This window comes from Motacilla alba, chromosome Z (genome assembly GCF_015832195.1).
Source record: "Motacilla alba alba isolate MOTALB_02 chromosome Z, Motacilla_alba_V1.0_pri, whole genome shotgun sequence".
Classification (NCBI taxonomy): Eukaryota; Metazoa; Chordata; class Aves; order Passeriformes; family Motacillidae; genus Motacilla; species Motacilla alba.
The window spans coordinates 25968993-25984267 of record NC_052046.1 but is presented as its reverse complement, the minus strand read 5'-3'; the positions used below and the strand labels follow the sequence as shown (position 1 = coordinate 25984267).

General features: G+C 33.0%; 1 protein-coding gene across 14 annotated transcripts in view; it reads right to left on the bottom strand.

Moving 5' to 3' along the window:
• ADGRV1 (adhesion G protein-coupled receptor V1) overlaps positions 1-15275 on the bottom strand; it is a 245452-nt gene that overhangs the window by 166326 nt on the left and 63851 nt on the right. For 12 of the 14 annotated variants that reach the window (XR_005255429.1, XM_038125098.1, XM_038125089.1 and 9 more), the window contains 12 exons: positions 15035-15244; positions 10628-10758; positions 10305-10404; positions 9191-9370; positions 7530-7693; positions 6896-6989; positions 6248-6277; positions 4149-4227; positions 3423-3561; positions 2759-2900; positions 2069-2331; positions 669-844 (listed from right to left, as the gene is read on the bottom strand). Coding sequence is in view for 13 of the 14 variants with exons in the window: in XM_038125098.1 (XP_037981026.1) it covers positions 669-844; positions 2069-2331; positions 2759-2900; positions 3423-3561; positions 4149-4227; positions 6248-6277; positions 6896-6989; positions 7530-7693; positions 9191-9370; positions 10305-10404; positions 10628-10758; positions 15035-15244 (1708 nt within the window). In the remaining variant the exon portion in view is untranslated. The remainder of the gene's footprint in view (positions 1-668; positions 845-2068; positions 2332-2758; positions 2901-3422; positions 3562-4148; positions 4228-6247; positions 6278-6895; positions 6990-7529; positions 7694-9190; positions 9371-10304; positions 10405-10627; positions 10759-15034; positions 15245-15275) is intronic. The other 2 variants (XM_038125090.1, XM_038125092.1) reach the window with 1 other exon arrangement.

Here is a 15275-nt window from a genome sequence, read left to right as displayed (position 1 = left end):
GTGGGGCAGAGGGGCAGAATCCCCTCCCTCCAAAGCTGCCCACAGGGCTTTGGATGCAGCCCAGGATGCATTTGGCTTTCTGGGCCGTAAGTGCCCATGGTTGGCTCATGTTCAGCCCCTCACCAGCACCCCCATGTCCTTCAGGGCAGGGCAGCTCTCGATCTGTTCATCCCCCAGCCTGGACTGGGGGTTGCTCTGAGCCAGGTGCAGCACTTTGCACTTGGTCTTGTTAAACCTCATGAGATTCTCAAGGGCCACTTCTTGAGCTTGTCCAAGTAAGATTGGCTCATTTGGTTCTGAAAAAAAAGCCCTGAATTAGGATGTATCTTACACAAGCTTAAATAAATAGGTAAATTAGAAAATTTCTGATTCCTGGGACACTGGTGTATGGTTTGGAATTTGTAATATTGATTACTCTTAGTGAAATATTTGGAGACTAATAAGTACTGTTTCAAGGAAAAATGCACAGAGAAATCAACATTTCTAATGACTAATAGTCCATTTTAGGTGTTTTTCTGCTCTTCCATATAGCAGTAATGATATTTGACAAATAGTGTCATTTTTAAAATCATAAATTTTACAACTGGATTCATAAATTTTTTTAAAGGGAAACCATCTCTATGAATATGAAAAAAAACCTTCTTTTTAATTAAATCAAGGTTCAGTACCTATTTGTAACTGGGTAGATGCTGAAAAACCCCAATGGAGCCTGGTTCTGTAATATTGTAATCATAGTGTTCACTCTGGTGCCTAGTCTGGCTCCTCCAGTTGGATTGAACAGGGTGACAATAAAGTGCTCATCCAATTCTGGTTCTTCATCCAAGATTGCAGAAATATGCAGTGTCTGACAAGAAACAAACATAGAAAACTGCTGAGACTTGACAGCTAACAAAGACAATGTTATTCAAGCCATGCTGCTGTTTCTGTTCTTTCTCTGTACAGCTCTGGACAGCAGGGCAGCACGACAGCAGCTCTTGAACTGGAAAAGGCAGGATTAAGGCCTAAATAGTTCAGGTTGGGGTTCTAAAGTAATCCCTCTGGTGGCCTCCATTAGTGCAACACTAGCACGAGCATAGCCACGTTCTTCTTATTTTTTCCCTTCCCCTCTTTACATTTATTTAAGATTCTTTGAAATGTAACAGGTTTTGATCCTTTTTTCATACTTTTGTTTCGTGCTTACTCCACACATTCCTTGGTAACAGAGTCCCCATACAGCCACCTAATCACAGCTCAGTCAAGGTGGTTACCCAAAGAGGTGAAAGTTACAGTAGTACATGTAGCTTTGCCTTAGAAAAATTATTTAGTGATGATAGATCTGGAATTAAAATAGAGCTTACAACATTTTAGATCTCTATTTACTTCTTCAATAAACCATATTTAAAGATTGTATTGAGAAATCTTTTACCCCCTACGCCTCACAGATCTGCTAAACTGGACATCACTGAGGTGTCAAATGCATTTTAGGTTCAGAAACTGAAAACCAGCATTTCCAGAAAGGTTTGTTTCAGATTCCACACCCCCTACCATGATATACTAACCTGTTATTGATACACTTAAGATAGCTCATTTTCTAGCTGAAATTCTTGTGGGGACAGTACTGAAGAAGTGGGATTAATACTGCCAGAAAAATAAGTAATTTTCAATTTCTAAAACTCTGAAAACTGTTCACCTTTTCACTTGCTGCAGCATACTCTCTTCAGTTCAGATCACGTAAAGGAATAGTATTTTTAATTACACCGTAATTATTTACAGTAGAAAATTATGACTGCATGTCAAAGTTTATCTTTCAGCTACATACTAAACACATATAAATAAATTATCCTGTACACACATCATACTATATACCCATTATATTGTTTTCAGTTTATCTGAACTATTATAAAGAAAGAAATCTCTACAGAAAAGCATATTCAATTTTTCTGCACTCCCACAGCTCAGTTTATTCTGAGAATTAAGGAAAACATAAGAAAAAAATTAATACATGAAAAAACACAAACATTGCTGAAATGTTTAAAATTATTTAAAAAAAAAGCCTTCTTCACTTTTTGTGTTATAACTGCTATATTACCTTAAATCTGACTCCCTCTTCCAGCACAATGTATCCTTGAGAAGGGGTCAAATCCACTGATGGCTCTGAAGAATTAATTTCACTTACAAGATACTGAAGAGACACTGTTCCAAATATTCCCTGAGGAGGTTCTCTAATAATATTTAATACTGCAACACTTTCCATCAGATGGAGAGCTGTTTGCTCTCTTAGGAAGAAGTGATCACTGTTATTGAATGACAAAATTCCATGTCCATCATCATTAGCAAAAATAGTGATTGTGGCTTTTGAAAAATAAGTAATAGAAATGTGTTTTAATTAAAATTGTAAAATATAATTGTACACATATACAGATAAACAAATACATACAAAAATCCATTGTTTCTTTAATATAATTGTATCATTTTATATCCCTGATACTACTTAACAGAATATATAAGTATTTTGCTTTATCTAGGAAGATTTCTAGAAAGGAAGAATCCAGACTCTCTTATTAAAACATCCAGCTTTAGCGCTTTCTGATTCCTTATTTTACATATTATTTTGTTGGTTTTACATTTTTCACAGTGATGTTTAAGAATTTTCCAAATGAGATTTATAATTTACCATAATTTACACTGGTGTTTTCTAAAACATGATTATTCAGAAGAATGAAATTAATGTGACTGAGATATAATTCTGAAGAATGAGAACATCAAAACTAAGTTTTACCTGTTGTATTCTTCCCTAATTCCAGGCCAAATGAGGGATTCGTTAAAATTAACTGGAACTTCTCAACACCTTCAGGAATATCATCATCACAAATCACAACAACAACAGATTTATTCTTTTCTCCATCAGCAAAAAAAAGAGTCTAGCATTGAAACACAGAAAGCATTGAATATTCAATAGCTGATAATGCATACAGAAATTTTAAACTGAGGTTAAACAGAATTGCCTTAAATTAAGGAGGAAAGAAGAGGCAAGAAGAGTCATTTCTATGTCCCTTATAAATTGACTGAAAAAGAAGCAAAACAGTTAAATAGTTTAGCACATTGTAGAGTGAGGACAAACAAGAACAATTCACTTTGAAAGTCCTTTTGCAAAAAATATTTAAATTTACATGAAATCTTATATTCTCTTGTCTAAGCAAAATTCTATTTGAAATAGATGTTTCAAAGTTTAAAATGTGTCTTATATTTAAAAATGCTTTAGTACTAAGCAAGAAAGACTAAAATAAGATGACTGAATCTATCTCTATGCAGATGATCAGAGCAACTGAAAGAAGTTGAGAGATCTAGCTGTACTAGTGACCATTCTGCAGAATAAATGAGATGATGTTCTTTTGAGGAAGTTGAAGAAATGAAAACTACTAGATTTAAAATTTGCTTCTTACCCTTGAGACCACATTAAAATCCAAACCCAGTTGAGCCTCCAAATTTTGGGTATAAAAAAACACAGACACATTTCCATAAGATCCTTTGTTTCGGTATGCCATTATGGTCAGATTCCCATGAGTTTCATTAACTTCAAAACTAAAACAAAAACCAAGACAAATTCTCAGTGCTCACTGAGCATGTTCTTTTAATAAGATGGTAGATAATTTATATATTTTCACTTAAAATCATCCCCTCTACCTTTTAAGAAAAAGTCACTATTACAGTAAAGCATCATTACCACTTGTCTAATGCAACCATTATACCTTTTTTTTTTCTTATCAAAATGGACTTGAATTAGATTAAGCCTGTCTATGAGCATGGATGCCTTTTTCCTAGCTCCTGGAAATCAGAGAAAAAGATTTGGGAGATGTCAATGTGCATGCTTACATGGATGCAGACGCTGGGGCACTGGATGGAGGCTTGAGGGAGTGATGGAAGTCCACAATACCAAAGGACAATAGTGAAAATAAATACATGGCAGCATGAGATTTCTGAGTAAATATACTGTAAATGTTGGTTTCTAGTGTGGGCACTATCTTTCCAGTTCCATTGAACTGAATAATATGTTGCCAGCTCAAAGATCTATTGTTAATAGGAGTTTTACTGTTAACTGGAAATGAAAATAGTTGGGCAACACTAATCTTTAACTCCCATAGGGAGTTCTTCAAGGTGACAAGACTTACTTGGTACTTTCCCATTCAACTACTCCGCTTACTCCATCATTAGCATCAATAATAATTTGAGAAGCTAAACCTTCCACATCTAAAAGGAAAATCAGAAAGACAAGTATGTAAAAACAATAGAGTTAATTTTCATTATTTTCAGGAATAACAGAAGCATTTCTTTCTATCTTTACTAATTTTGTAGAAGAAAAAAAAATTTTCCATTTCCAAAATGTGGAGGAGAAAATGAAGTGAACAGGATACTTGAAAAGGCTTGAAGAAAATCTGTCCTTACTAGCTTACTATTAGAACTGCAACATTGGGCCTTGAATTACCACCATTACATCTAATGTATTAAAAAAAAAAAAAATTGAAGAAAACTCATGGCACAGAAAAAGCAGAAAATGACAAAAGCAAGATTTTTCATCAAGTCTTAATTCATCAAGTCTTAATTCACTGTCTGTTTTTCTTATGATGATATTTAATGTTTTGCAGACAGTGCTATTCTGAATATTGGAGGAAAAAATGAGTAAAAAAGAATAATAAATGATCCAGTATATAATCTCATAATAATGTTTCGGTGCCTGATAATAAATCTTAATGGTACACACCACAGATTCTGCTATAAAAAAAGAATTATTAATTTCCTTTTAGTTAGTTTATGTATTGTAAGATTCTATTAATACATAAAAACAGATGTATATTCACAATAACTTTGCAAGATTATTGCATGAATTGCCCTGTGAAAATACGGAATAATAGATTAATGCCAGCAATTTTCACTAATTTTACAGACCAGAACTTGACAGTCAGAACTTGATTCTTCTGAGAAAATAATGCCTTATTTTGTTTAAACAGCATCACATGAATACCTCAATTTACGTCAATTTAATTTTATTAAAAATTAAAAAGAAATTAAGACTGACAATTTCTACAAAATAAATTGACTCCACTAAATGTGTTTTAAGTATACTATTTTTAGATTCATCAGAGAGATTTCTATGAAATCCGATAAAACTTAATAAAAGATCACTGCCTTGAATTCAAACCTGACACTATGAGATAGTGATGAACATGAACAGCAGCTGTTACACCTCTATACAGACAGCAGAAACATTTAGAAATCCATAGGGATTACAGTGCATATAAACCCCTCAGATTCCTAACTGATGTTTTCCCTCATGATGTCATAGTCTGATCAACTCACTCAAGATCTATAATACTTTGCCTTCAACATCAGACTTCTTATTTCGTATCTGGCATCTCTCCTCTCTCCTGATGACCTCCTGCCATTTTACCCTATCTTAATTCTTTCTTCTGTCCACTAAGTTCATTTATTTATTTTTCATCATTTTCAACTATCAAACATTTTTCTTTTTCTTAAGTCCTTGCACTTTTGTATTAGAGTTGGGCCTTCTCTTCCACCTGTTCTAGATGATGGGATGGAGCAAGAACAGCATGAAAGAAAACAGAACTGTTCTTTATATTTCCTGCTTCTGTTCCATATCCATGAAGTCTCAGATCAGAAATAAAGATCACTTAAGTTCCATGTGTTTAACTGTATGTCACAGACATCCCAGACCAACATCACATATTGCATGCACATGGCTAAGACAGGGACAGTATTTATGATATATTCCAGATGAGTACAATTTAACTGCGTATCAGTATCATGTGCAGGACACCCATCACTTTTGATATTAGATACCTAGAATTATATTAAAGGTTTTCTATGGAATATGGGATTGCTAAACCCTAAACAAATGTACTACACCAACAAGAATTTGAATTCTCCATCATAACAAAGAAAATACACAAAAAGGGAAAACAAGATCAGAAAAAAGTCTGGCAACAGAATTAATTGTGACATTTTATAACGAGGACAAAATTTTGCCTCACGGATTAAAACTATTATCTGATCTTCCTAAGTACATCAGAGTCAAATGGTCATACTCAGACTGCTAACCACTTATGGCAGAAGTTAAGATTATATGGCACTCAGAAAAATTAAAATCAGGAAATTCTTCATACTTCAATGTTACTCTTTCTATGTTTTAAATTTTAGACTCAACTAATCACAGCTCAATGTCTATACAACAGCAATCAGTCTTGCAAGTTACCTTTCAGTCTGTAATGAATTAATTGTGTCACTTCAATACGCATGCAAAGAAAGGGAAAAAGAGTCATAGAAGATGTTAGAAATAATCAGCATAATTATCACTGGTGTCACAGGATAACCCAATTATCTTTAAAGCCAATGGCAGCTGTGCTACTGAGTTCAGCAGCAGAAAGAACTCAATAAGCAAGCTATTAATGAAATTCTGTGGTAGAGTAGGAACACAGTAGATCATGACTCCTAAAAGTAAATCTGATAAAAAATAATAAAAAGATACTTTTGAAAGAGTGAACAAAGGAACTACTTGAAGGAATTCTTTGTACATATTTGTTTCTGTAATTTACTTGGAAATTAAAATCACATTAACAGCTTGCCAACACAACTTTTGAGATAACTGTGTTCTCCAACCGGTAATTACTAAATAACTCCTCTGTGAAAATTGTCTTATAATTTTTAAAGAGCTTTAAAAAGTAAGAAACCAGTGTAATAATGACTACATTTGATGTTCTACAATGTTTCTTGCAGAATACCTTGTCTCATTTTGGCTTATTTGGGAAGTAGCAAGCAGAATAATTATATGCCAGAGTAATATAATGTGAGTTCAATTGATATAAAAATAAAATTAATTATAATGGTTTGTAAGTTGTTTTACCCAGCTTAGGTAGGGAGGAAGTTGAATGGTTCATGATAAGTTCCACTGAAGTTAAATTAACCAAGAAGAATTCTTGTACTTCTGGTACATCATCCTACAAAACACAAATCCAGGATATTCTCTTTTCATTTTCTTTAAGAAACAATCACAGATTTTTTCAAAAAACAACACACTAGAAGTCTGTAACCTTATAGCAACATTAGAATTAATTTATGTTTCCATTTTCCTGGAACATTTTTACATAAAATGTAAATTATGAAGCAAAACATTACATTTAATGGAAAATACTGCAGTGACACTGAATTAGATATGAATAGATTTCTGCTTAATTCTGAAGGCACAAATAGCAACCACTGATAAAGTAAGAGCCTGTAGCAAGCAATGAATGACACTGATCTGAATATGAGAAAATAAAGCCATAATGAGAGAGGTAAATTTCACATAACTATAAGTAGCAATGTCTTCTGCTATTATTTGTCTTTCTGTGATTTTGCCATTAATGACCAAAGCAGTCTTTCTAAATTACCATGAAACTGGTATCTTCAAATAATACAGCATGCAAGATTCAGGTTCCACAATATTCCTTTTCAACTGTCATACCAATAAGTATGAAGTGAAAGGGTATAGAATTTACCTCAAGAATAGTAACATTTATGGCAGCTGATGTTTCTCCTTCTTTCAAAATCACTGAGTCAGAAACAGCTACATAATCAGCTCCTGGTTCAGCCAAGGTCCCCTCTGTCTGATTACTTAAGGAGAGCAATCCTGGAACTGTGGCATATGTAACATTGATAGCACCTGTTTAAAATGTGACCAAAAAAAACCCACCTTTTAAAAATTCTTATGTAATGTTCACTAGAATAGACAAAGAAAAGATACCAAATGCTCACTGAAAAAATGGAAAGCCTAACTACAAACCAGAGGATTAAAACACTAATCTGAAACCAATGGGACTTATTTCTTTCATTCCAGCCTTTAATAATTTGTCCAGGATCACAGGACTCAGAAAGCATTAGGACCCAATGTATTCATAAATTTGAGGTGCTGTGAACTGCAAATATTACATTACATACCTGGGACATCTAATGTATTATTAATACCAGGTTTGGTGTCAAGGGAAGTAGAGTGTTTCAGGAACGACTGATGTCTAAGAAAGGCTCTAAGAAGAGTTCTAAATTTAGTTTCCTTCCCAGATAGACTGACATAGATGTTTATAGAGAATAAAAATTACAGGACACATTGATAAATTTTACTAGAGGGAAAGCTAGACTTTTTTTTATTATTATTACAAAGCCACATCTCATGAATCTGCCATAGTAAGTCAAAATGCAAATTTAAAGAGAGTGATCTTGGACATAAAATGACAAATGAAATTCAAACTTAATCTGTATGAAATAAAAAATAAGGTATAAAACAATCTTCATTTTAATAAATAAAGATGGAGTTCAATAGAGAGATTTTACATTTACAATGTAAACTTAGAATATATTAATATTTTCCTAAGTAGCATTTGAAAGGTAATTTACATACTGATTGACATTAAAAAAGACATGGGAAAACAAAGAAATGACATTTAAATTCCTCTATACAAATCTGCAGTGTGCCCGGATGTTGAATGTTTGTTTCAACTGTTCACCTCAAAACAGAGAGAAAAAAAATATCAGAGATTTTAACAGAAGTCTAAATATAGACTAAAAATGTTAATAGAAAATGATTATGTATGCTATCTCTCAATGGAAATCAAAATACTCAGGAAAAAAACACAAAAAAATTTCGGCACACATTGCATTATTGTAATTAGTACTAGTTAATTTGATTTTAAAATAAAAATTGAATTAAAAAAAACCCAGAAATCTTAGGAGAGGCATAAACTGAATTCAGAGGCATCAGTGCAACTTTTTCTGTGGGATATTCCTAAACTGTCAGATTCTGGAAGTTTATAGAGGGGATGTCTTGGGAATGATAATTCCACACAAGCTCCTTTTCTCATGTTTTTTTTTTTTTTTATTTCTTCTGGACAGACAATACAAGACAGATTTGTTGGACACAAAAGTACAACCCTAACAGCCAGCTAGCTATGTCATAGCTCCCAGATCTCTTGTTGTGGAATTAAAGTTTATGGCTCCAGTTTTAACTAAAACTTAGTTTTCAAGCCTGCAGTAAGGAGCCTAGAAGTTCTGAAAATATTAATTGTATCCAAGGTTATACAGAATTTATAGTCCCTCTCTCATGGCTTTCATTTGTCTAATGATTTTGAAAACAAAGTTCAATTTCTCTTGGAGGTGTTATACAAACCTAGAGATCCAAATTCTCTGTTAATAAAAAGTTGAACTGTTTTGTTTTCCTCTGGAAGTAAAACTACCCTGGATGGAGAAGCAAAATTCAGTACTCCATGTGGTTCATCACTAGCTTCTACTGTCAGAACAGCTTCATATCCTTGACTATCCAAAATAGCAGCACCAGAAGGGGAAACACCTGCAAAAGAATCAATGGACTACAGTTAATTGTGTTAGGTAAATCAAGTTTTGTCTTACACTACTGCTATTTTTATGTACAAATGACAGTCAGTAACACTGCAAATGAAATCAAACCAAACATATTATATGCTCACTGAATTTTATGGATTGTGTGAAATGTATATGTAATTACATTCTTTAATAAGCACAGGAACATTCAATCATAACAAAAATTGTATACGTAAAAAGTATAAAGTTCAAGATTGTATTAAGAAATGAGAAAATCTGAAGAGACAGTGCTAAATATAGACTTCCCTAAACTACTTCTGTTGTAAAAGGAAAGAGAAAAGTGTTTTTAGGAATTCATTATAATTCCTAAGTTCCATTATAATTCATTCAGTAAGTTGAAATTATATTCAATTTCTCAATCATTCTACCAAGAAATTACTACAAGTGCTGCCTTGATGAATAACTGTATGATTTTATACTTATCCTGAAGGATTACAAGAGTAAACAAAATATTAAGGTAAGTTGGCAAGGCACCTATCAGCAACACAAACTATGTCAAGTTAGTTTGGTGTTTAGACACTAATTCCAGTTTAACAAAGGATATTTCTGAAGGGATGTGGTTTCATGCTTCTTTTATCATTAGAATTTCAATGAAAGAGTAAAATATTCTAACCTCCTCTAGTTCAGAGACAGATCAGAGAGACAGATTGAAGATTGTTTAAAAAGATAAAAAATACCCATTTATTTCATGACACCTGTATCATATGTATACCTAAAGCATCAATTCTGTTTCAATAAAACGTTAACAAATTTTGCATAGTTTACAACATTTTCAATATTCATAGTCCTACACTTCCAAAATGGTTTCATACACACAAAATTATTACACTACTAAATGGCAATTTTAGATATAGCAGATAGAGCAGTCTGTAGTTCTGCAATACCTTCTGTTTTGATGTTGTATAGGATGATCCGGTATTCTTCTTTTTCTTCTGGGATATGGTCATCCAGCAAGTGGACATGCAATGTTGTATTCAATATTCCCTATGAACATTATTGATAAACTGATTGGTCATTAGTGTACAGAGTATATGTATTTTGAGCAATACCTTTAAGAAATGTCAAGTTAAATACTGAAAACTATAAACTCCCTGCTGTTTAATCATATCAAAACAAGGAAGACTGCTTTAAAAGCCTACTTGTTTTGTCAGCTCACTTCAAATTACAATATTCTCTTTGTAGCCATTAGATTTTCTTATGGACTTACCTCAGGAAAAAAGAGAATTCCAGAAAAGTACTCAAAATTTTGTTGTATGTTATGTCCAACTATCTTCCACTCAACAGTAACATTTCCCAGTCCTGGGGCAGTTCTTACAACATGGAATTGCAGTTTTTCTCCTAGGAACAAAGGACAAAATGCAGTATTTTGGGATTTCTTCTTCTACAATTCAATTATTAAAATGAAAACAAAACAAAACAAATAAAGAATCACAGTTAAAGTATTTTTTATGTAAAACCTTAATATTTTTAATAGTGAGCTTCCCAGTAGTTATGTACTACCTTTTTTTAAAATATTGAAACAAAACCCTCACAAATCTGAACTCTTACCTCGTGGGTTTTTATGAATTTAGCTCATTCTCGGAAAGAACTGTCAAAATATAAAGGAAACGGGTACATATGCATAACTGCTATCACAAACATGCACATCTGTTTGTGAACTACACACGGAATAAATGCTCTACACACAGCTTTAACACAGTTTTCTACAGCAGTTAACTGGCAAGGAATAGATATGTTCCTAACATCTGCAATGTCTTGTGATTTCAAATAGTGCATGTGTAAAAATGCTTGCAGTTACCTGGAAGTTCCATTTATGTGAGTTTGAATTTTCAAATTTTATCAGTTTCTGGATGTTAGAAAACACCCAGAAAAAAAAATCATAATTTTAAAAGGACAGTGTTTAGACGCAAAACTTCAATGTTTGCTAATTAACAATTTATTTTTAATAATTAATTATAATTTCAGAGATAATAAGTATCAAATGAAAATATGCTTCTGTAAGAAGTAATTATGGTATTTTTTCCACATTTACAATATTTAAGCAAATGGTCACTTAAACAGTGAACTCTTCAAAAAGTTTTAAAAAATTAAGAAACTTTATATTATTATAAAGTATGAAATATCTATATACATTTATACAAAATAAATATTTAGCATAAAATTAAATATTTTAAATATGTGCATGTAAAATTACATATTATATTAATATGAAATTGATCAGCAGGTAACATCACTAAAATTATGCAATATGCAATATATTTCCATTAGAGGATTTTCCCAGTTCACAGAATGGAAGTTTGCCAGTACGTAAGCGTGGAATTAGTTTTCAAGGACATGAAATACACAGAAATTTATAATATTGATGGGCTTGGAAATAATCATGTAAGCTTAGGTCCATCCTCAATTGACTGAAAATTACTTTCTTAGTATTGCTATAAATTGACTTCAATTTTTTTTGCTGTTGCAAAACTTGGTATAATTCCATCTTTTAGTTTGTGCTATGTACACGCTTAAAAGCTACCCTATTGAGAAACTCTGAGATACATCTGTGAAAGGGAAAGAGAAGATAGGGTGTTAGGTTATGTTCTTAGTCCACGGCATACAGAATTGAGCAACACAGCTACTCTCACTGACCGTGTAACTCAAAGAACACCAAATTATTATACTGCAGGACAGTATTGTATATCTAAAACAGGCAGAAAAAAACCTGATCACTTTCTGGACATGTTCTCTGTTTGGTAAGGAAATATTGAGAGATGCCAATATATTGGCTATGAATGAGATAGATATAAATAAGAATCTTCAAAAGACCTTAAGAAACTGAAAAATAAAATTGCAAAGAAATAAAAGAAAAATTTTATACACCAATTTTCCAATAAGTAGCATTAGTATGTTATCAGTCTCATTATTTCAAACTTAATTTAATCCTTTTTTTAAGTTGCCTAACACTAGTTCTAAGAGAACAAAGGAATTCAAAATTTATTGATGTCACAAGAATTCTGCTTCTACAGTCAGACAGACTGACAGTTTACCGGATTCCCTAAGGCTAATTTTTCATATCATTTAACACTGCCCTGATATCTGTTTATCCTATTTGAGAATTTTGCACATTCATTGCAAAAAAATAAATATTTGACAGAAAATAATTACTTAAGTATCATCACAGAATATACAATATATACAAAGGTTATTTCAATGCAACATTATGTAATACAACTAACTTTCACTGAAGACTGTAAAATACTTCAAGATACAGAACCCTGATACACTGTAATCCAAGCACCAAGAAGAAACCTGAAGTACAATTAATCTCAATTAAAGACTCTCCAGTACTCAGCTACTGACTCATGTAAAGCTCAGCCAGCTTTACCAAAATCCTTGTTATTCCTATCCAGTAAGAAATACTAACAAAAATACAAGTCGATCTCTGAAGATTGAAATTAATTTCCCTATTTTGTCTTATGGATTTTGTTTTTGGTTTTTTTTAATATTTTACCATTTTAAATCTCTCCTTAGATTTCTGCCTTTATCAAGGAGAAGGGGACCTAATCAATTCTCCTCTTGTTCCTTATTTCAAGCTATTGCAGTGTGTTTTCATCCAATTCAGTCATAGCCACACAACTGTTGCCCATTCTGCCTGTACTAAAATACTGCCCCTGCCCTCAACATGGTGACTGGGAGAACTGAATATATGCAGGTAACACCAAGACAGCCATAATCCACTGCTGAAGTGTGAAGAAAGGATTTATTCCATTAGATAACTTTTTAAAGAGAGACACCAATACTGCTAAACTTATTCCATACTAGCAGGGCAAAAAGTGCCCAGGCCTGAGCACTGTGTTACATATCAAAAGGCCTGGACAATGCACAAATCCTTCACCAGGCTGTGGTTCACTACCCCTCTTAACTCCCTTCCATGCTTACAGAGAGGTCCAAGTATATGGGAAAGGCTTTTAAGACTTTAACAACATCCTGTTATCTTCTGTGAGAAAAATCAATTTCTTTTTGGTTGACAGCCAACAATCCAGAGTGAACACAAACACCTGAATTTTCTCACACTGAGTATCTTCTAACATCTCCCATCTGAAGGGCTGTTCTTCAAGTAAAAATAATTCTAAAATGAACTTATTTTTGTTTCTTCACCAATCTTCAGTTTTTCAAATCTTTCCTCCCCACAGGGATAAATAATATAAATAGCCTGAAAAAAGACTGAGTTGCTTAACAGAAACTGTTCAATAACATAATAAATATAAAAGATAACACTATTTGGATTTATGTTGATGTTTGTCTTCATAAGAAAAAACTTGATAATGAAAATGAAGTAAAAACACTGAAATCATATGAAGGCCTTAGCTCATTCCTTTTTTTAATCAAAGTGAATTAGTTTGGCTGTTTTTTCTGCTATAATGCAGTGCACTGCATTGTTTTTCACAAGCTGAAGGAATTGGAATCAGTTATAGCACTATATACACACTATACATAGTAGACTATTTCAGCTCCAGATAAAAGCTTTCAGCTTCAGCATGCTATGACTAATATTTAACCAGTGGAAAGTGTATAACATCTTCATAACCTTGGGGAATGAGATGCTTTGAATTAATTCCTTGGGCTTATTAACAGCTGTTCTTAGACTGCCAGAATGCAGCTGGCTTGTCAGGCAGATCAGAACCACTAATGTGGAGTAATAAAAGATGGAAACGGCACAATAGAATTAACACAAACTGTATCTAAACAAAACCCAAGAGCTTATGGTGTCCTTTCATTATCTGAAAAAAACAGACCATGTCCTTTTGAGATACACTGTTTCTTCCAACAAAAAATTCAGTGCATACATTCTTGGACAGAAAATTTCTGTTAGTTTTCTCTACCCATCAGTTTACACATCAGAAAAATTTGAGATTGCAATACACTGATATTCCAGCTAATATCTTGGCTAACAAGAGCAGTCACCATTTGTATTATTACTGTCCTATGAAGAACTGTACCAACTCTAGGTAAAACATGAAACCTGTTCTCTTAAAACACTGCTAGATACTAGACATCCAACTGTTATTAGTGTCAAAAGTCATGACTGAGTGATGACATCAAGACTGTCATACTCCTAAAATGAGCTGCTATAAAAAATATGAAAAGAAAATTTAGAAAGATGGAAGATTTTTTCCTATTTTATTTCTGTGGGAATATTTTCTAGATAATTGAAAAATAATTTTAAGTCAATGATAGATAATATTTGCTTAAGATTAGCAATTGGTCTGTATGATGGGGGTTTATATATAGTTCTGGAATATGGTATAAGTGAATGAGAAATGCTACAAGGAGCTTAGAAATGCAATGCCAATAGAAGCAAGGCATTATCTTCAGAAAAAGGAAGGGAAAGAACAAATGATGAAATATGGGTTTGGAAATGGTCTATTCATCTTTTCCATAGATTTCATTTAAGTGCTATGTTTGCGAGAATTAAAAATCCAAAGAATTGCATGCTAAGTATGTGGTTATTCTCTGTTTGCTGGCATTCTCTGAACAGTGATACAATCACTGAATGGTTACCAAAAGAAAGCACAAAAATGGAAGCTGATGTTAATCAGACTGAGTGTGGTCAACACACAGAACCCACCTTCATGACCAATAACAGACCTTCCAGCTGTCTGGAAGCTGATAATTCCTGCCACATTGTCACTTGCCAGGATAACCACTGTGACAGTGTTGAAACTGGGCAGAATCCTACTCCCTCCTTCAGTATGAACCAGGTTGATTATGATGCTTTCATTATCCTCTGGTTCTGGATCATCTAAAATGGTCAGTGTAATCATCTTTTTTGTTTCACCTAAAAGTAGAACAACATATACATACTTGTA